The sequence below is a fragment of the Chlorocebus sabaeus genome, chromosome 1 (assembly GCF_047675955.1).
Source record: "Chlorocebus sabaeus isolate Y175 chromosome 1, mChlSab1.0.hap1, whole genome shotgun sequence".
Taxonomy (NCBI): Eukaryota; Metazoa; Chordata; class Mammalia; order Primates; family Cercopithecidae; genus Chlorocebus; species Chlorocebus sabaeus.
Genome location: NC_132904.1, coordinates 37,794,708 through 37,817,573, shown reverse-complemented (window position 1 = coordinate 37,817,573; position 22,866 = coordinate 37,794,708). Strand labels below are relative to the sequence as shown.

General features: G+C 39.1%; 1 protein-coding gene and 1 pseudogene across 1 annotated transcript in view; one reads left to right on the top strand and one right to left on the bottom strand.

The window, feature by feature from the left end:
* The window catches only part of BBOX1 (gamma-butyrobetaine hydroxylase 1), a 93,185-nt gene that overhangs the window by 14,667 nt on the left and 55,652 nt on the right, over nucleotides 1-22,866 (top strand). Inside the window, exons 2-3 of the mRNA XM_008003846.3 lie at nucleotides 643-896; nucleotides 2,653-2,767. Coding sequence (XP_008002037.1) covers nucleotides 678-896; nucleotides 2,653-2,767 — 334 coding nt within the window. The 5' untranslated portion in view covers nucleotides 643-677. The remainder of the gene's footprint in view (nucleotides 1-642; nucleotides 897-2,652; nucleotides 2,768-22,866) is intronic.
* Nucleotides 12,108-14,793, bottom strand: LOC103238576 (cTAGE family member 8-like; annotated as a pseudogene).

Sequence of the window (22,866 nt, the reverse complement as noted above, 5' to 3'; positions counted from 1 at the left end):
AACAAAAAATCTCAAGAAACCAAACGAGTTTCTTGCAGAACCTAAGGACTTCTGTATTTCATTAAGAAAATGTATTGTAAAGGTAAAAAAGCAAATGATAGAACAGAAACAGCACAATATTCTGAATTATAGTGGCCTTTAAGTAAATAATAAGCATTAATATTCTCTTCATAAAAGCAAGTTTACTAATTTAGTATCATAAAAACATTTTTTTCAAAAGCCATGTACAAGGGGGCACCAGTTAAAATAGGACAGGGATGATTATAACACTTTCAATTTGTGGAACATTTTTCTTCCTTAAACATTCCAGAGCTTTTATGCAAACATAATTATTAAAGTGCATATGTCATTGGTTCTGAACTTATTATCTGAATTTTCTGTGAAAAAAACAAGGAATTCTCTTCATTTGGATCCTGACTCAGCACTTACGTCTCATTTACTTTTAGTCACTGTGTTTCTGCTTACAGTATGTGAAATACTCTCACCAGAACAAAGGTCCCAGCGTCAATAAGTCAAATCCCAGACTCTGACAGCTGAGTGAATAGCAGAGGCCAGAGTCCACTTGAAGTGTTCACACTTCCAGAGGCCAAGTTTAGATCTTATCTGCCTGAGAATCCTTTTAACACTGATTTGTCGTAGCAGGTAGCTGACAGAATTTAATCCTGAAGACCGGAAACATGGCTTGTACCATCCAAAAGGCGGAAGCACTTGACGGGACTCGTTTGATGCAGATCCTCTGGCATGATGAGGAAGAGTCTCTCTACCCAGCTGTATGGTTGCGAGACAACTGCCCATGCTCTGATTGCTACCTGGATTCTGCAAAAGCACGGAAACTTCTAGTTGAAGCTCTTGATGTGAACATTGAAATTAAAGGCTTGACATTTGACAGAAAAAAGGTAATTATCTCTAAGTTATGTCTCCCTTCTTTCTCACGTTCAATAATGGGGCTAGTCAACAATAATTTAGATAAATCTTTTTTATTTGGTCACACATATATAACCACATATGGACCCAGGTTTGTATAGTACTTGGTGCAAATTAAGTATACTCAGTAAATGGAAGCTTCAGCTATTATTATTACTATTATCATTACTACTACTATTTTTAATAAAATTTGCAGTGTTACTTGTCACTCTTTCAATGAGTGGCAGCCTTGAAAACACAAACTGTCTACAATAAAAGTAATGCTTCTAAGCCTCAGTTTATTCATTTGCAAAAAGGAATACTGAAAGAACTTGCTCATAGAAATGTGAGGCATCACTGGGATAATATGGATAAAAATGTTTAACAGTGCCTGGCATACAGTAAACACTAAAAAAAAAAAAAAAAAAAAAAATGACATTAACTAATGTCTTTTAGTCAAATTAGTATATAGAGATACAAGGCTTGCTCTTGGATTCCCAAAAGCACAGCTCTCAAAACTACAAACCAGAGGCAGCCACCATTCCATGTTTCTCTCTTCCAAATTTACTAGGATTCTTATTTACGCTCCCGTCCATATCCCGACTTGAGGACTTTGCTCCCAGATTTCACTGCTTGCTAGCTAGATAGAAATGTTGTTTACTCTTACATTTCTCACCTGAAAAAAATGCAAACAATAGTAGTATCTTCCCCCTAGAGTTGTAAAGATTAAATGTGTTATGTCTATAGTACTTGTTATAAACACTCAAACTAGTGTTATTTTTATTATTGCTGTCGTCCTCCTTATCATCACTACTATTTTTGTTTTTCTTTTTTGAGATGGAATCTTGTTCTGTTGCCCAGGCCGGAATGCAATGTGGTGATCTCAACTCACTGCAACCTCCGCCTCCCAGGTTCAAGCAATTCTCCTGGCTTAGCCCCCCAAGTAGCCGGGATTACAAGCACGGGCCACCATGCCCGGCTAATTTTTGTATTTTTAGTAGAGACGGGGTTTCACCATGTTGGCCAGGCTGGTCTCAAACTCCTTACCTTGTGATCTGCCCACCTTGGCCTCCCAAAGTGGTGGGATTATAGGCATGAGCCACCACACCCAGCCGCATTATTACTATTTCTAATACTCTTGGCAGGAATCTTAATTGATAACTAGCTTCAGTTATCACAGAAAGTTTGGGGATCCCAGGTTTAGAGGATGTAGGTCAAGAACTGTAGATCTATCCATGCTCTATTTCTTGAGTGCTATTTAAGGGCCTCAGACCTCAGATGTATTACTTTGGCTTCCTTGTTTTCCAAAAGCTTATGCTTAATCTCTATCTTAAAAATTAAGCTGGCCAGGCATGGTGGCTCACGCCTGTAATCCCAGCACTTTGGGAGGCCGAGGCGGGTAGATCACGAGGTCAGGAGATCGAGACCGTCTTAGCCAACATGGTGAAACCCTTTACTAAAATACAAAAAATTAGCCGGACGTGGTTTTGCTTGCCTGTAATCCCAGCTACTTGGGAGGCTGAGGCAGGGGAATCGCTTGAACCTGGGAGGCAGATGTTGCAGTGAGCTGAGATTGCACCAGTGCACTCCAGTCTGGCAATGGAGCAAGACTCCTTCTAAAAAGAAAAAAAAAATTAAGCAAAGCATAATTGGATTCCCTGATTATCTTAAACAGCATTCAAAAACAGAGCAATAGTGGAGAACGGAAATAAAATCCATATAGGTGAAATTTGCTTTTTGTGTTATAAGGTGTACATCACATGGCCCGATGAGCATTACAGTGAATTCCAGGCTGATTGGCTGAAGAAAAGATGCTTTTCCAAGCAGGCCAGAGCAAAGCTCCAAAGAGAATTGTTTTTTCCAGGTAACTTTGCCAAAGTCTTCAATGTCTTTTTAAACTCTTACAGTAAAGGATTTTTATTAAGAAATTTGCTCACAGAAAATTCAAACTTTTGTGCTTTGATTAAAATATGTGATGTGTAAATTATGTGACGTGTTTAAAGTTTTACCAACAAAGATCATTTGGGTAGAGATGAAAAAGAGTTTAGAGTAATTCTAGACAGTCTATAGAGAAAGGAACAAAATAAGCCCAGCAAACTTGTGTCTTTGTCATCTAAAGTAAAACCTGGCACAGCACACCACAGACACTCCGTAAGTGCTCACTACAAAGAAGCAGGATGAACTAGAGGCAGACTGGCCCTTTATAAAAATGTTGTCTAAGACCAGAACAACACAAATCAACAAAGCAAGAATTCTTAACCTGGTCTTCACAGATAGAATTATGGGATTTACCAACCCATGAAATGGTATGCATAGCACTGCATATGCCTGTGAATGTGGGACAATTTGTCTGTGTGTGTGCATGTACACACACGTGCACGCAAAGCCACATTTGTCTAGGAAGAATTTATATGGGTTTTAAGGGGATCTGTGAACAGAACAATGTTCAGAAAAACTTCGAGCGTGGATTCAGTGGATAAAGAGGGCTCCATTGCTGAGCAAAGAAGCAAAATAAATACTTAAAACAGGTGGAAATATTTTTTTAAATATAAATTTTAGGAGATATACAGTAATAGAACTCAAGCAGAGGAACTGGTAAAGGGTGAGGGGTGTTTACAATTCGTTCCCTGACTATTTTGAAGATTTATTACATGAAACTATGTGCATCAAAGATAAACTGAAAAACAGTTCTTGCAAGATCTAGTCATTTAAAAGTGCGTAGCACTCCCCTCTCTCTCTTGCTCCTGCTTTCCTCATGTGACCTGCCTGCTCTGCCTTCACCTTCCATCACGATTGTAAGTTCCTGAAGCCTCTCCAGTAGTTGAGCAGATGTCAGTGCCATGCTTCCTGTATAGCCTGCAAAGCCATGAGCCAATTTAACTTCTTTTCTTTACAAATTACCCAGTCTCAGGTATTTCCTTATAGTGATGCAAGAACAAACTAATACAAAAAATTGGTCCTGAGAAGTGGGGCATTACTATAAAGATAATTAAAATTTAGAAGCAGCTTTGGAACTGAGTAACAGGCAAATGTTGGAAGGGTTTGGAGAGCTCAGAAGAAGACGGGGCAAGTTTGGAACTTTGTAGAGACAAGTTAGATGGTTGTGACCAAAATACTGATGGTGATATGGACAGTGAATGCCTGGCTGATGAGGTATGAGATGGAAATGAGGATCTTATTGGGAACTGAAGCAAAAGTCACATATGTTATGCCTTAGCAAAAGAACCTGGCTGGATTGTGTCCATGCCCTAGGGATATGTGGAGGTTTGAAATAGAGAGTGATGACCTAGGGTATCTGACAAAATAAATTTCTAAGCAGCAAAGTGAGTGTTTAAGAAGTAACATGACTGCTTCTGACAGCCTGTGATCAGATATGGGAGCAAACAAATAAGTTGGAACTTTCATATTTAAAAGGAAAGCAGAGTGTCAAAGTTTGAAAATTTTGTAACCTATTCATCTCCAGGCAGAGAAAGAAAAAGCTTTTACAGGAGAGGAAGTCAAGCAGGCTGTGGATCAACCACTTATTAGAGATATTTGTATAACTAAGAAGAAGCCAAGTGCTCATAGCCAAGACAACAAGAAAAAGACTTCGAAGGCATTTTATAGATCTGCACGGCAGCCTCTCCCATCACAGACCCAGAGGCCTAGGAAGGAAGAATGGTTTCCTGGGCCAAGGGCTCCACTGCCCTGTGTGTAGCCTTGGGACGCAGCTCCCACATCCCAGCTGCTCCTGCTCCAGCCTCGGCTCCAAGGGACCAGGTACAGCTTGGGCCATAGTTCCAGAGGGCATAAGCTACTGTAAACCTTGGTGGCTTCCATGTGGCTTTAAGCCTGTGGCTGCACGGAGTGCAAGAGTGAATGAGGCTTGATGTTCTCTGCCTAGATTTCAAAGGATGTATTATGTTGGTGCAAAAGTAATTGTGGTTTTTGCCATTAAAAGTAACAGCAAATATAAGAAAGCCTGGGTGCCCAAGCAGAAGCCTGCTGCAGGGGCAGAGCCCTCTCAAAGAACCTCCACTAGGGCAGTGCAGAGGGAAAATGGGTTGGAGGCCCCACTTAGAGTACCCACTGGGGCACTGCCTAATGGTGCTGTGGGATGAAGGCCACCATCCTGCAGACCCCATAATGGTAGATCCACCGTCGGCATGCATACTCGGCATGGAAAGGCCACAGGCACTCAACCACCTGTGACAGCAACCTCTGGAGCCAAATTTGCAAAGCCATAGAGGCAGAGCTGCCCAAGGCATTGGGAGCCCACCCCTTGTACCATTGTGTCCCGGAGGCAAGATATGGAGTCAAAGAAGATGATTTTGGAGCCTTAAGATTTAATGACTGCCCTTCTGGGCTTTGGACTTGCATGGGGCCTGTACTCCCCTTTCTTTTGGCTGATTTCTCCCTTTTGTAATGGGAATGATTACCCAATGCCTATAACCCCATTATATCTTGGAAGTACATAAATTGTCTTTAATTTATGGCTTATAGGTGGCGGAGACTTCCTTGTCTTAGATGAAACTTTGGACTTTGGACTTTTGAGTTAATGCTAGAATGAGTTAAGACTTTCAGAAAGTATTGGGAAGGCAAGATTGTATTTTGCAACATGAGAAGTACATGAGATTTGGGGGGCCAGGGGCAAAATGATATGGTTTGCATGTTCCACCCAAATCTCATATTGAACTATAATCTCCAGTGTTGGAGGTGGGGCCTGGTGGGTGGTAATTGGATCACAAGGGTTGATTTCTCGTGAATGGTTTAGCACCATCTGGTTAGTACTATCCTCACAATAGCAAATGAGTTCTTTGAAGATCTGGTTGTTTTAAGGTGTGTAGCAACACCTCCCTCTATGTTTCTCCTGCTTTTGCCATGTGACCTGCCTGCTCCCCCTTTCAGCTTCCATCATGATTTTAAGTCTCCTGAAGCCTCCCCAAAAGCCAAGCAGATGTCGGTACCATGCTTCCTATAAATCCTGTAGAACAGTGAGCCAACTAAACCTCTTTTCTTTATGAATTACTCAGTCTCAGGTTTTTATTTATAGCAATGCAAGAACAGACTAATATACCAGCCTTGCTGAGTTTTGTAATACCTTTCCTGGAAATTCTTAGCCACATACCAAGAGAGAGATTTTACCTTAACTCCTTTCAAATCTGAAATTCTTAAACATGTGTGGTAACTCTCTGTGGCTTTAAATGAGACTTATGACACTTCACTATGTATGAAGATGTTGCTAATCAACTTGAACCAAATAGCTTCACCATTTCTTCCAGTTATCAATAATAGAGTATAATATTGTCCCCTTCCTCTTTAAGCATAGACCAGCCGTGTCAAGAATTTGGTTGCTCCATTTCCTTAGTCTCACCATTCTGATGACTGACAAGGTTTTGTTCTAATGCTTTCTCTCTAAACTACCAGTTCATTTTTCCCTTTATCTAGCTGGTTAAATTCAGATGGATATTCAGGGAAAGATGTTTTTATTGCCTTCCTCCAATGAGTGCACTGCTAGATTCTTCAAGGAGTCTCCAATTACATAATTGAGTACCAATTGTCTGGGTCACATCGCAGTATCAAAACTGTATTTTTTTTATTTATTTTAGATTTCTTCTGGTACTCAAAATATTTTTCCTTAACTCTGTTCTAATTTTGTAATCCTATTGGATTTTACTTTCATTTCCTTCAAGTTCTTCTTTTGATTTTTTTCAGGAAATACATGCCAACTTTTTATTATTACAGCTTAAGCTTTTAAGCATTGTGAAAGGATATGGACATCCTCCTCCGTTAATATTTCTTGATGAGTACAGTTTTATAGCTTACATTTTTCAGTACTATTGGGCAGTAGCAAAATGGAAATGATACTACACTCAATTAAGTAGTGGAAAAAACTGGTCACAATGACAGGCTGCAATCATGAATAATATAAGAACTGGCTGCTATTTAGACACTGGAAAATATTTTAATAGTTTAAAACAAGATCAGATTTTTAAAATATATTCTCAAGCTGTGCAGTTGGTGGGTAAAAAAAGAAATTAATGAGCCATTTTTGGAATATTGGTTCTATGGCTTTTTGCCTGTAGAATTTGATCCCTTATTTCATTGCCATTGCAGATTTTCAAACATTTATATTCCAGAGCATGCAAACAAACTCAGTTACATTTGTGAAAGGATTTTGTTTTTTAGTCCCAGTGGTAATGTTTTCTCTTCTGCAAGCACAACCATCGGAGTGAGGGTTACAGAGCTTTTAAAATCTGGAATCAAGATGCAGACAGTTTTTCCTTGATCTTCCCCTGGCACTTGCTGTTGAACTAAAAAATGACAAGACAAATGATCATCATCCAAAAAAACTTTTGTCATGGGACACAGTCCTAGCTGAAAGGAAGACATAGATAGTGATCACTCCCTCATAAATTTCTATTCAGTTGTGCATATATTGGGTATCTATTTTGTGCCAGGACCTCTGTAAGGAAATATCAAGATTTTTTAAAAAGACATAGATTCTCTCCTTGAGGACTTATCAAGTCTGAAAGGGAACGGTAGCCACAAGAAAATAAGTATAAGACATTACTTGAAGTACATTAAAACCACACATAGAAAGTTAATAATGACACATAGGAAGGAACTTGAAGGAATGAAAGAATGATCCTCAGAAATGAGGTAATACTTGAGCTGCATTTTGGAGAATCAATCACTTTGTCAGCCTAAGATAGATAGAAAGTAAGGAAATTCTCAACAAAGAAAAAGGCAGGTAGAAAATCATCAAAGGGTAAAATGGTAGGATAGGTTTAGAAAACTGCAATTAGTTTAATATTGGTGAAGTTAAAATTGTTAGGCAACAGAGAAGAAGGAAGGGGCCGAACCATGAAGTGACTTATATGCCCTGCTTGGTCTTAAACCTGTAGGCAATTAAGAGTTTTCCCAACGAGGCCTCCGATACACCATACCATTAGCTTCTCCAGACTGGTGTTCTTCTTTTAAAGCCAGAGAAATGAGTTTAAGATCTGTATAAGTTTAAGAAGATGATTGCTTTCATTTTTTCATCTGTATTTTACTTTTTCTGAGTTATGTATTTCTGGTTTTAGTCAAATGAACATATTTTCTCAAATGCCTACAAGTTTGTACATGTCTCCTACGCTTTTTTTTTTTTTTTTTTTTTTTTTGAGACAGAGTCTTTATCTCTCATCCAGCCGGAGTGCTGCAGTGGGACGATCTCAGCTCACTGCAACCCCTGCCCCCAGGTTCAAGTAATTCTCCCGCCTCAGCCTCCCACGTAGCTACAGGTGCTGCAGGGACTACAGGCATGTGCCACCATGCTCAGCTAATTTTTGTATTTTTAGTAGAGATGGGGTTTCACCATGTTGGCCAGGATGGTCTTGATCTCTTGACCTCGTGATCTGCCCGCCTTGGCCTCCCAAACTGCTGGGATTGCAGGCATGAGCCACTGTGCCCACTGGGCTTCCTTTTTTCTGCTTGCATTCTCCCCTCCTCCACAGTGCACCTGCCTGGCTCTTGTCTTATATTTACCCCACAAAAGAGAATGAAGTAATCAGATCTGTGTTGTAGAAGGGCCTTGATCATGGCTCTGAGTTTGGATGGACCAGCATAGGGAGTGCCTGGGGTCAGGGTAACCATAACACGACCTAGAAATAGTCCCGTAAAAGACAACGAAATTTTGAGAGGCAGGGAGGATGGAGGAGAGTGTAGAATCTGTATTCAAACGGAACATACACGAGCTGTAGGACAGAAAGTTGCTGGCTATATTCTCCAGTCTCTATCAACTGAAATCCGAACACTCCAAGCCTAGCAGGTACATGTTTCCAAACATATGGGTGAAAATGAAAGACTTTAAATTATACTAGAGACAAGATTTTTATGTACTAATTATAATTTAGCTCTCGTGTGAAATTTTGACATAATTATACTCTCATCTTTGTCACTAACTTTGATATGCAACATTCCCAACATATAACTGGCAGGACCAAAATGGAGAAAAAAAAATCACTGTATAGTTTGATATACATATGCACCTAAATATTTGTTCTTTTTATTAATCCTCAATATCAGAATGATAAATGCTTGCTTTATCTCTTTGAATTGCTACTGAAGTATTTTTGTATTAATCTGTGACTTTAATAATATTTCTTATAGAAAATTGAGATTTAAAAAGCTATAACTTGAAGAAAATATTTTATTTCCGTGGAGACAGGCTGCTCAGTTTTCTCAGTAATCCAGGGATGGAGTACATTGCACAGCCAAAAAAAAAAAAAAAAGAATATTGCCCCACAATTCTTTATGCTTCTCTCATGGCAGTCTTTACCACCTCCTTAATCAGATTACAACCCTTCGGTCTAAAGCTATAACGCACTTTTTTGTTTCAAAGGAAACATTCCACAAGAGGAAGTGAAAACTCACAAGTAACTGTTGGGACCCTCTAAAATCTATTCATCTTGTACATGGCAAGACAAAGTAGAGAGTTCTTCCTTTCTTGCAGAGAGCCATATATTTACTTGAAGATGGAGATTTTATGATGGTGCAAAAAACAGATTTGGTTTGGTGCAGAGGCCATTTTTACAAAGGCTTGTCATAAAGCAAAAATTGTGTGTGTTTTTCTTAATTCAAGTAATGTGCAAAATAAATATGCCTCACCCATGTGACATTTTGCCCCCGTTCTAAGCCTTGCTACATCCATTCTTGAATCCTCAGAGGTGGGAGCCTGCGATGCAAATCAGAGATGGGGTGAGTGTAGTTGTTTCACTATTTCTTGGTAATTATAAAAAGAACTAGCAAGATTTGGTGAGTTGTTTTTTTTCAAGCTGTGTTAGGATGTCCCAACAGTATCAGGGCTGCCAGGTCAGAATGGCTTCCAAACAGCCCTGTCAAAACAGCTGCCTTAGAGCAATTAAGCCACCACCACATCATCTTCCGAAATGCATTCTATTCCCAAGAGAGACTAAGTTTCCTTCCCTAAGGTCACCCAAATTCATAACTCATATACACAGGTGGGAGAAGAGCTCACAGGATTTATATGTTTAAGAAGCATGTCTTTGTTCTGTTTTGCCTGTCATATGCAAAATGGACCTATTGACTTGCAGAGAAATAGCTCTGGGCTTTTTGTGAAATGAATATAGCTATCTCAAATGCATGTGACTTTACTGTAACTGCCTGAGGGGTTCTTCCTGCCTGCTGCTCAAAGAAAGACTATGGTATTACAGTAAAAAATGGAGTTTAATAGACATGAGGCCAGCCATGCCACCGGGGAGATTGAGTTAGTACTCAAATCAATCTACTCAATGCTCATAGGTTAGGAGTTTTTCGAAGTCATTTTGGGGAAAGGAGTTCCAGTGGCTAGGCTTGCTGCTGATTGGTTGGGGCAGAGATGAAATTTTAGGGGGTCAAAGCTGTCCTCCTGTGGGCTAAATTGTTTCTGCGTGGGGGTGGGGCCTCAGGGGCAGGATTGGAGGGTCCAGGTAGAGCCATGGGGTCCAGTGGAGCCATAGGTGTCAGACACGGAAAAAAAACCCAAAAAACTGAAAAAAAATCTCAAAGGCCAATATCCAATAGTGGTGTTACCTGCAGGAATGGCTGACAATCTGTTTCTGTGCCTTAGCAGAATCAGGCTCCTCTCTTTCCCCTAACCTGATGGTCTTTCATTCGTTTGGCAAAGGCCATTGAGTTCTTGGGGAAGGCTCATTCCCATTCAAAACTACAAATTAAATATCTCTCAAAGACAGCTTAGCGTAAGCCCAGGAATGATTAGGGGAAAGGCAAGATGGGGGAGGTAGATTAGATCAGTTCTCTTTCATTGCCATAATTTTCTCACTGGTATAATTTTTGCAAAGGGACCTATTGACTTTCAGAGAAATATCTTTGGGGTTTTGATTAAGTGAATACAGTTATCTCAAATGCATGTCAATTTACGAATGTGTACCTTGCTTCATTTTTCCTCTGTGCCATATTGATGTCTTTCAATGTGTCCTATTCTTTCCTGAATTATATAATAATAGATTATTCTCAATTTCTGCACTGCGCTTGGTAAAATCAGGCATAACATCTAAAGAGTCTAATGTACCTATGCAAGATGAGGCTGCCCTTGCGCTGACTGTAAACCCACCAGGGGAGACTTAGAACCTGGGAAGCACACTGCAGTGCCCTGTGCTTTTCGTAGGTGCCACTAATCTGCAGGTTGCTCCCACAAAATCTGCCTAGTTTGGGTTTCATATGTCAACTCCAGATAAACTTATCTTCCTCATTCCTTTTCTAAACTCCACCTATACTTCCAGCTAGAAAACACATACCACATGTTCAGATATAAATGTTAAAAATAAGTTTATTTTACTAGATGTATTAAATACATTTTTTTTAAAGCCTATATACTACTACATCTATTACTTTTTTAAATGCTTGAGTAAGAGGTATATTAATTATATTCTTCTTCAAAAATTCTTCTCATTACTTAACAACTTCATAAAACAATGTTAGTGGTAGACAGGACCTTGAAAAGCTGGTATTTTAAAATATTTAAAAAGCCATGGTAAAGTTTGAGGGTATTTTTGAGAACCTAAAGTAAATATATTTCCAGAAAGAATTACTACAGTCCCTTCCCTTTTTATACCTTTTTAGTGTAGTTGCCACATTGAAAATTAAGGAAAATATTCTAACTTTTTTGCTCACGGAAAAATAATTTTTTGTAGTTATACTAAAATAAATGTATTGCTTTTTAAACACAGAAAACAAAATAGAATGGGTTTTCCTTAGTGAATGATGAGCTTCCATTTCTTACAAGCTAGGTTTTTTTGTGTTTTCGTATGTGTGGTTTTTTGTTTTTTGTTTTGTTTTTTGTAGCCCAGGAATAAGTTTTATAACATTGGCAGTTGGGCTACAAGTTTAGAATTTATATATTACTTTCTACACTGGCTTCACATTTACCAAATGTACACATAAGGGATAAATTTAGCCTGCCAATTTTGTTAGTGCCTATATATCAGCAGATTCACCAGACAATGAAAAAGAGAACAATTGATTCACAAACCATTACCTCTCATTTCTGGTTCCACTTTGCTTCGAGATGGCAAAACATAGAACTACACAGCATTAGGTTTGGAGTTGCAGTTATCTTCAGCACACTTAAATTTCTTTTGTGTTTAAATAATCTTTATTTACAAAATACTATACTAAGAACTATAATTCCATTAAACTTCAATTTGAGAAAAGTGTAATCACTTAAGTAACAACAGTTACTTAAACTGAAAATGAGATCAGTCTAAAATACTTTTGAATAGAGCAAAAATATTGTCAGGTTTCTTGCTGTGGTTCTGGATGTTCAGTAGCAGGCTCCTTTGAAGGCAGAATCAGCCCTGAAGGGAACTCGCTTCTACCTTCAGAATGTGAGGGTGGGGTACAAATCCAGGTCTTGGGTGAAGGTAAGGAGGAAAACCCCTCGGTGGATAGATGTTTCTCATTGTAAATGGAGCATGTGGTGGACCTGGGAAATCCGTTGGTGGATAGTAACCTCGAGAAGCTCTAAACATGGTTCCTGGAGGAGGTGGGGGGAAAGGAGGTCCTCTTCTCATGAACGGGCCCCTTGTATTCACTGGAAACAATGGACCTCTGATTGGAGCTAGAGGTGGAGGCACAAAGCCGGTGCCAGTTGCTTCATTTTCAGCAGGGAGAGATGAATCAGGCACATTTAAATCACCAAGATCATCTTTGGCATCATTTCTACTGGATTCCATTTCTGAAGTCATTGACCCATCCATTTTATCCAAAGAAGGCATATTAAAACTTCTGAGTTCTGCTGGCCCAGACAGTCTATCAGAATTAGAATAAAATCTGTCTTCCCTTTGTGGAGGAAGACCTGAATCAGGATATGATTGTCCTGGTGGAGGAAACATCATCCTTCGTTCCTGATCCCACGGAGATGACAGGGGCCCAGTATCAGAAGGAGCCCTGTGAGGATCGGTTAACGTATCACAGCTTGGTTCTCCTCTTTCATTGGTAATCTGATGGTCCAGAGGATTCCCTGGGCCTCTTGGGCCTCTTCCTCCTCTTCCAGGAAGCACAAGTGAGAGTCTGAGTGGACCCTCCAACAAAGTTTGAGGAGAGAGTAAAGCTCTCGTTTCAGATGAAGGCCGACCCAATGGTGAGGGACCATATAGGGAATGCTCTCTGTCAAATGCTGTATTTGAAACATCAGGTGCAGAAGGCTCTTTTTCTAAAAGTGCAAATTTAAACCCTGTTTCAGTTAATTTTTGTCTGTTGTGAGCATTTTCTTTCCTTAAATCAGTGAGTTTTATTTCAGCAGTCCAAGCTGCCAACCAATTATCATGTCCTTTTCTCTCATAGGAAATAACCTGCCTTTGGTAAAAATTAATAGTTCTCTCCAATTCTTCTTCACGATCTTTGGCTAGCTTTCTGTAGGTCTCCAGCCCTTTAGTGGTATGGCTGATCTTTTTTTCCACTTTAGAAAGTTTCTCTTCTTCCTGTATCTGGTAATTTTCCTCTACTGTCAATTTCCTGTAGAGTTTCATTTCATTTTCTTGATATAATTCAGTCATTATTTTAAGTTTCCGTTGAAGTTTCTGATTGTCACTTTCAAAACACATGTTTTCTGACTGCAAAGATGCTTGTTGAGTCTGAAGATTTTTAATATGCTCTGTAAGCTCGTCCTTTGTTTTGTCAACTTCAGATAACTAAATAATAATGTGGTTTCTTTCTCCTTCTAAGGTTTGTAAAGAAACATTTAACTTAGCAGCATGAATCAGTTTCTTCAAAGCTCCTTTTGGAGGATCATCTGAGTAAGCACCATTTTCCGGTTCACCGTTCACTTCTAATTCCAAGTTATCATCATCCGTTACGTCCTCTCCAAGCACAGCAGCCCAATCTTTCATCTTCAGCAAGCATCCAGTCAGAGTCCTGATGTGATTTTCTTTATCATTTAGAACTTGTTCTGCGTGTACTTTGGAGTCTTCAAATGTTACTTTCTGTTTATTAAGCTCACTCACTTGTTCCTTCCATATTTCAGCTTCTTGCAAAAGCTGCTTCTGGCTTTCCTGAAGTTGAGAGTTTTCACTCAAAGCATCTTTTATTGCTATCTCCCATCGTTCTTCATTCATTTGAAAAATCTTGAAAATGATTTTGGCTTCAGCTATTTGTGATTTGAGAGATTTTGACTCATCTTGTACAGACTGTATCGTTTTTGAAATATCTGCCATCAATTCATCTTGTTGAGAATGTTTAGATTTCTCTTCTTTGAACTCTTTTTCTAGACAGAGGATTTCGTCCTCAAGTTGAGAATTGAACCTGTTCAGCTTTTCACAGGTTGCCTCCAAACTTCGTGCTTCTGCTGCCGCCTTCTCAAAGCTGACATCCTCTAAAGATGACTCTACTTCATAGTCTTCGTATTCTTTTTGAATAAGGCTAAATTTTTCAAGTAGTTTACATTTTTCTTCAATTAGTCCAGAAAGCGTTGCAGCAAGTATTTTTTCTCTTCCCACATAAAGTCGACTCCTAACCGATCTAAAACTTCTCCACAGAAAAAGGAGAACGGCAAAAAATCCAACAACAGCTGCACATACCACCAATTCCCATGGAAAATCATAAGGATTCGAATCTGGTCTCCTACTTTCAGATAGTGCTGCCACAACCCTGTGTAGCTCCTCCAGGACCAATCCCACATAGGGCTTAGGGGTAGCGCCGGGCTCCTCCATAGCGTCAAACTGCTCTGGGATCACCACAGTAACACCGGCCACAACAAACGGTGGAGGACAAGCAGCCTTGGGTCTGGAATCCGAATCCCCAGGCGGCAACCAACCGGAGTGGACCACTGCGGAGCCGGCTGAGGGGGCCGCTGGGGAACGCGGGCACCCCATAGGCCTCACAGACCCATGCTGCGGCCCCCCATTCCCCCCCGCCCCGGCCACCTTGTTACACTTTACATCCTGAGGCAGCGCAGGTCGGAGCCCGACCCGCCTTAGTTCTGGCAATTTTCACATCACATATTTTGAAGCTCTGTTGTTTGGTGAATACACTTAAAATTGCTGTCTTCTTCATGGATTAAACCTTTGATCATTATATAATCTCTCTGTTTCTGGTAATTTTCTTTGCTTTATCTGATATACATACAAGCACTCTTGCTTTCCTTGCATTAATGTTTGTGTAATATATCTTTTTTCATCCTTTTAATTTGGCCTGCCCTGGATTGGTAAATTTCACGTGAGTTTCTTGTACACAGCATACAAGAAACATATACGAAAGGGTCATACTTTTAAATACACTCTTCTATTATCTGTCTCTTGATAGACCATTCATAATTAAACTAATTATGGATAATTTAGTGCATAAGCCTGACATTTTTTTCTGTATCAATTTTTGTTTCTCTGCTTGTTTTTCTTTTTCTTTTTTTTTTTTTTTTTAATTATACTTTAAGTTCTAGGGTACATGTGCACAACATGCAGGTTTGTTACATATGTATACATGTGCCATGTTGGTGTGCTGCACCCATTAACTCGTCATTTACATTAGGTATATCTCCTAATGCTATTCCTCCCCCTCCCGACTCCCCACAATAGGCCCTGATGTGTGATGTTCCCCTTCCTGTGTCCAAGTGATCTCATTGTTCAATTCCCACCTATGAGTGAGAGCATGCAGTGTTTGTTTTTTTTTTGTTCTTGCAATAGTTTGCTGAAATTGATGGTTTCCAGCTGCATCCATGTCTCTACAATGGACACAAACTCATCCTTTTTTATGGCTGCATAGTATTCCATGGTGTATATGTGCCACATTTTCTTAATCCAGTCTATCATTGATGGTCATTTGGGTTGGTTCCAAGTCTTTACTATTGTGAATAGTGCTGCAATAAACATATGTGTGCATGTGTCTTTATAGCAGTGTGATTTATAATCCTTTGGGTGTATACCCAGTAATGGGATGGCTGGGTCAAATGGTATTTCTAGTTCTAGATCCTTGAGGGATTGCCACACTGTTTCCCACAATGGTTGAACTAGTTTACAGTCTCACCAACAGTATAAAAGTGTTCCAATTTCTCCACATCATCTCCAGCACCTGTTGTTTCCTGACTTTATAATAATCGCCATTTTAACTGGTGTGAGATGGTATCTCATTGTGGTTTTGATTTGCATTTCTCTGATGGCGAGTGATGATGAGCATTTTTTCATGTGTCTGTTGGCTATATAAATGTCTTCTTTTGAGAGGTGTCTGTTTGTATCCTTTGCCCACTTTTTGAAGGGGTTGTTTGTTTTTTTCTTGCAAATTTGTTTGAGTTCTCTGTAGGTTCTGGATATTAGCCCTTTGTCAGATGAGAAGATTGCAAAAATTTTCTCCCATTCTGTAGGTTGCCTGTTCACTCTGATGGTAGCTTCTTTTGCTGTGCAGAAGCTCTTTAGTTTAATTAGATTCCATTTGTCAATTTTGGCTTTTGTTGCCGTTGCTTTTGGTGCTTTAGACATGAAGTCCTTGCCCATGCCTATGTCCTGAATGGTATTAGCTAAGTTTTCTTCTGGGGTTTTTCTGGTTTTAGGTCTAACATTTAAGTCTCTAATCCATCTTGAATTAATTTTCATATCAGGAGTAAGAAAAGGACCCAGTTTCAGCTTTCTACTTATGGCTAGTCTGATGGGCGTCCCTTTGTGGGTAACCCGACCTTCCTCTCTGGCTGCCCTTAACATTTTTTCCTTCATTTCAACTTTGGTGAATCTGACAATTATGTGTCTTGGAGTTGCTCTTCTTGAGGAGTGTCTTTGCAGTGTTCTTTGTATTTCCTGAATTTTAATGTTGGCCTACCTTGCTAGGTTGAGGAAGTTCTCCTGGATGATATCCTGCAGAGTGTTTTCCAACTTGGTTCCATTCTCCCCATCACTTTCAGGCACACCAATCAGACGTAAATTTGGTCTTTTCACATAATCCAATATTTTTTGGAGGCTTTGTTCATTTCTTTTTACTCTTTTTTCCCTAAACTTCTCTTCTCACTTCATTTTATCTATTTGATCTTCAATCACTGATACTCTTTCTTCCAGTTGATCAAGTCAGTTACTGAAGCTTGTGCATTTCTCATGTAGTTCTCGTGTCATGGTTTTCATCTCTCTCAGTTCATTTATGGACTTCTCTGCATTGATTATTCTAGTTACCCATTCTTCCATTCTTTTTTCAAGGTTTTTAGTTTCTTTGCACTGGGTACGTAGTTCCTCCTTTAGCTCTGAGACGTTTAATCGACTGAAGTCTTCTTCTCTCAAGCACAGTATTAGGGTAGGAGTTACCCAATTTTCCAGGTACTGTGTGTCTCAGTTTCCCTTGGCTAGGAAAGGGAATTCCCTTCCCCATTGCACTTCCCAGGTGAGGCAATGTCTGGCACTACTTCAGCTCTCACTGGTTGGGCTGCACCCACTGACCAGCACAGACTGTCCGACACTCCCCAGTGAGATGAACCTAGTATCTCAGTTTAAAATGCAGAAATCACCTGTCTTCTGTGTCACTCACACTGGGAGCTGGAGGCTGGAGCTGTTCCTATTCCTAAATTTCTTCTTTTAGGTTTTAGAACCAAACTTCCAAATGTGCCCATCCGTGGAATAGCTGTGGGCTATCCCTGTAGGGGGAAAAAAAAAAAGATTTTAAGAATTTATTGATGTTTACATTCATACATAGTATTGATTTGCCTAATTTCTGGCTTAGCAAATTAAATAAAAATGTTTGAGTTCTACTCTATCCAATAAATCCTCTCATTTTTCTTTCTTTTTTTCTTAAAATTTTATATTTTTCTCAATCAGTAACTTTGTTATTAATCAATAAGAAAGTAGGGTACTGAAATTAAGAGTGTTTTTGGCCCTAGGCCTTGCTAAGTCTGTGATTTTGAGCAACTTACTTAACCTTTCTGTGCTTCGATATCCTTATCTGCACAACATACACAATAATAGTATATACTTAACTTCTCAATCAGTGCAATATTGGGTGAAGGGTAGTGTTGCACAATGCGTATCAACTCATTATTTTTTTCAAAACATTTCCTTGAAAGTGGTTGTAAATAACTATAAACAGCAACTCTGAGAGTTTTCTTTTTTGTTTTAAAATAGGTTTATTTCTTTTTTAAAATTTTATTTCAATAGCTTTTGGAGAGTAAGTGGTTTTTTATTACGTAAATGAATAGCATAGTGGGGAAGTCTGAGGTTTTAGTTCACCCGTCACCCAAGCAGTGTACGTTGTAACAAATACGTCATTTTTTATTTCTTACCTCTTCTCACGCTCCCACTTCTGAGTCTCCAAAGTCCATTATACCACTCTGTTTGCCTTTGCACATAGTTGAGCTCCAGGCCAGGTGCAGTGGCTCACATCTGTAATCCCAGGACTTGGGGAGGCTAAGGCGAGTGGATCACCTGAGGTCAGGAGTTTGAGCCTGACCAATATGGTGAAACCCCATCTCTACTAAAAATACAGAAATTAGCCAGGCGTGGTGGCACACGACTGTAGTCCCAGGTACTCGGGAGACTGAGACAAGAGAATTGCTTGAACCCAGGAGGCAGAAGTTGCAGTGAGCCAAGATTGAGCCACTGCACTCCAGCCTGGATGACAGAGCAAAACTCCATCTCAAAAATAAAATAAAATAAAAATTTTAAAAAACATAGTTGAGCTCCCGCTTGTGAGGACATACAATATTTGGTTTTCCATTTCTGAGTTACTTCATTTAGAATAAAGGCCTCCAGCTTCATTCAAGTTGCTGCAAAATACATTATTTTATTCATTTTATGGTTGAGTAGTATTCCATGGTGTATATATACCACATTTTCTTTATCCACTCATTAGTCGATGGGCACTTAGATTGGTCCCCTAACTTTGCAATTGCAAATTGTGCTATAATAAGCATACATTTTCAGGTGTCTTTTTTACATAATGACTTCTTTCCTTTTGGGTAGATACCCAGTAATGGGATTCCTGAATTGAAAAGTGGTTCTACTTTTAGTTATTTAAGAAGTCTCCACACTGTTTTCTGTAAAGGTTGGTCTAATTTACATTCCTACCCACAGTGAATGCTTCCCTTTTCACCACATCCATGCCAACATCTGTTGTTTTTTTATTTTTTAATAATAGCCATTCTGGTGAGGGTAAAATGGTATCTCACTGTGGTTTTAATTTCCATTTCACTGATGACTAGTGATGCTGAGCATTTTTTCATGTTTGTACATCTTCTTTTGAGAAATGTCCATTCGTGTCATCTGCCAATGGGCTTGTTTTTTTTCTTGCTGATTTGTTTGAGTTCCTTGTAGATTTTGGATATTAGTCCTTTGGGATGGATAGCTTGCATATGTTTTCTCCCGTTCTGTGGGTTGTTTAACTCTGGTAATTATTTGTTTTTCTATACAGAGCTTTTTGGTTTAATTAGACCCCATTTATTTTTGTACTTTTGTTTGTTACATTTGCTTTTGGGGTGTTAGTCATAAATTCTTTGCATAGGCCAATGTCCAGAAGAGTTTTTCCTAGGTTATCCTCTAGAATTTGTATTATTTCAGATCTTCAATGTAAGTCTTTAATCCACCTTGAGTTAATTTTTTAATAAAGTATAAGATAGGGACCCAGTTTCATTCTTCTATATATTGCTATTCAGTTTTTCCAGCATCATTTATTAAATAAGGTGTCTTTTCCCCAATTTATAGTTTCATATGTTTTGTCAAAGATCCATTAGCTACAGATATTTAGCTTTATTTCTGGGTTCTCTATTCTGTTCCATTGTTCTATGGGTTTAATTTTGTACAGTATCATGCTGTTTTGGTAACTATAGCATTATAGTATAATTTGAAATCAGGTCAGATGATGCATTCAGATTTGTTCTTTTTGTTTAGGACTGCTTTGGCTATTTGGGCTCTTTTTTATTTTTTTGGTTCCGTATGAATTTTGGGTTGTTTTTTTTTTTTTTTTTACTAATTCTGGGAAGAATAGTGTTGATATTTTGATAGGCATTGCCTTGAATCTGTAGATTTCTTTGGGTAATGTGGTCATTCTTAAAATATTGAGTGTTCTAATTCATGAGCATGGGATGAGTTTCCATTTGTTTGTGTCATCTATGATTTCTTTTGGCAGTGTTTTGTAGTTCTCCTTATAGAGATCTTTCATCTCCCTGGTTAAAAATATTCCTAGATTTTGTTTTGCAGCTATCGTAAAAAGGACTGAGTTCATGGTTTGATTCTCGGTTTGGTTATTGTTGGTGTATAGTAGTGCTACTGATTTGTGTATGTTAATTTTGTAACCTGAGACTTCACTGAATTTGCTTATGAAATCTAGAAGTCTTTTGGAGGAATCTTTAGAGTTTTCTAGGTATACAATTGTATCATCAGTGAACAGTAATAATTTGACTTCCTCTTTTCCAAGTTGGTTGCCCTTTATTTTCTTTCTCTTGTCTAATTACTCAAGCTAGGACATTCATTCTAGAAAATGGATGCCCATTTTCTGGTGAAAGTTTTAACTTTAACCTTTTAACTTTTGCTTTTAACTTTTAACTTATACTTTTAACTTTTCTCCATTCAGTATGATGTTGGCTGATGGTTTGTTATATATGGCCTTTATTCACCTCCTGGCATTTTGAGGTATGTTCCTTCAATGCCTAGTTTGTTATTGGGGGTTACCTAAAGAGATGCTGAATTTTATCAAATGCTTTTGCTGCATCTATTGAACTGATTATATGGCTTTTGTTTTTAATTCTGTTTATGTGATGTATAGTAGTCAACATCTGTATCACAGAGATTTTCATAACTTGTGTCAATATTGTCATTCATTTCAAAGAATTTTTTAATTTCCATCTTGATTTCATTGTTAACCCCAAAATCATTCAGGAGAAGATTGTTTAATTTCCATGTGTTTGTATTGATTTCAGGGTTCCTTTCGGAGTTAATTTCCAGTTTTATTGCACTGTGTTCTGAGAAGGTACTTGACATAATTTTGATTTTCTTAAATGTATTGAGACATGTTTTGTGACCTATCATATGGTCTATCTTGAAAAATATTCCATGTGTTAATAAGAATGTGTGTTTTGCAGTTATTGGGTAGAATGTTCTATAAATATCAGGTCCATTTGTTATAGAGTGTAGTTTAAGTCCATTGTTGCTTTATTGACTTTCTGTCTCAGTGATCTGTTTAGTGCTGTCAGTGGGGTGTTGAAGTCCCCACTGACAGCAACACACTATTGAAGTCCCCAACAACAACACACTATTATTGTGTTGCTCTCTGTCTTACTTCTTGGGTCTAATGGTAATTGTTTTATAAATTTGGGAGCTCCAGAGTTAGGGACATATATATTTAGGATTGTAATATCCTCTTGTTGGATTGATTCTTTCATCATTGTATAATGACCTTCTTTCTTTTTTGTTTTTAATATTGTTGCTTTAAAGTCTGTTTAATCTGATATAAAAATAGCTACTTCTGCTCACTTTTGATTTCTATTTGCATGGAGTATCTTTTCCCACTCCTTTACCTTGAATTTATATGAATCCTTATGTGTTAGGTGAGTCTCTTGAAGACAGAAGATACTTGGTTTGTGATTTTTTTTTCCATTCTGCCAATCTGTATCTTAAGTGGAACATTTAGGCTGTTTACATTCAATGTTCATGTCGAGATGTGAGATACTTTCTCAGTCATCATGTTGATTGTTACCTACTTTATTTTCTTCATTGTATTATTGTTTTATAGGCCTGTGCATTTTATGCTTTCAAGAAGTTCTATTCTGGTGCATGTCAACCTTCTGCTTCAAGATTTAGAACTCCTAGCACTCCTTGTAGGGTTTGTCTAGTAGTAACAAATTGCCTCAGCATTTGCTTGTCTGAAAATGACTTTATTTCTCCTTCATTTATGGAACTTAGTTTTGCAGGATACAAAATTCTTGCCTGACAATTATTCTCTTTAAAGAGGCTAAAAAGGGCCGGGCGCGGTGGCTCAAGCCTGTAATCCCAGCACTTTGGGAGGCCGAGACGGGCAGATCACGAGGTCAGGAGATCGAGACCATCCTGGCTAACACGGTGAAACCCCATCTCTACTAAAAAATACAAAAAACTAGCCGGGCGAGGTGGCAGGCGCCTGTAGTCCCAACTACTCGGGAGGCTGAGGCAGGAGAATGGCGTAAACCCAGGAGGCGGAGCTTGCAGTGAGCTGAGATCCGGCCACTGCACTCCAGCCTGGGCGACAGAGCAAGACTCCGTCTCAAAAAAAAAAAAAAAAAAAAAAAAAAGAGGCTAAAAAGGCTGGGTGTGGTGGCTCACGCCTGTAATCCCAGCACTTTAGGAGGCCAAGGCAGGCGGATCACAAGGTCAGGAGATAGAGACCATCCTGGCTAATACAGTGAAGCCCCATCTCTACATATATATATATATATATATATGAAAAATTAGCCAGACATGGTGGTGGGTGCCTATAGTCCCAGCTACTAGGGAGGCTGAGACAGGAGAATGGCGTGAACCTGGGAGTCAGAGCTTGCAGTGAGCTGAGATTGTGCCCCTGCACTTTAGCCTGGGCAACAGAGTGAGACTCCACCTCCAAAAATAAAATGGCTAAAGATAGGATCCCAATCCCTTTGGGCTTGTAAGGCAACATGGTTTGGCTCTGTGTCCCCACCAAAACCTCATATCAAATTGTAATCCACACATGTGAGAGGAGAGAGCTGGTGGGAGGTCATTGAATCATGGTGGCTGACTTCCCCCTTGCTGTTCTCGTGATAGTGAATGAGTTCTGATGAGATCTGATGGTTTAAAAGTGTGTGGCACTTCCTCCATTGCTCTTTGTCTCCTGACACCATGTGAGAAAGATGCTTGCTTTCCCTTCACCTTCCACCATGATTGTAACTTTCCTGAGGCCTCCCAGTCATGCTTCCTGTAAGCCTGTGGAAATGTGAATCAATTAAACCTCTTTCCTTCATAAATCACCCAATCTCACGTAGTTCTTTATAGCACTGTGGGAATGGACAAATACAGAAAATTGGTACTGGGAGTGGGT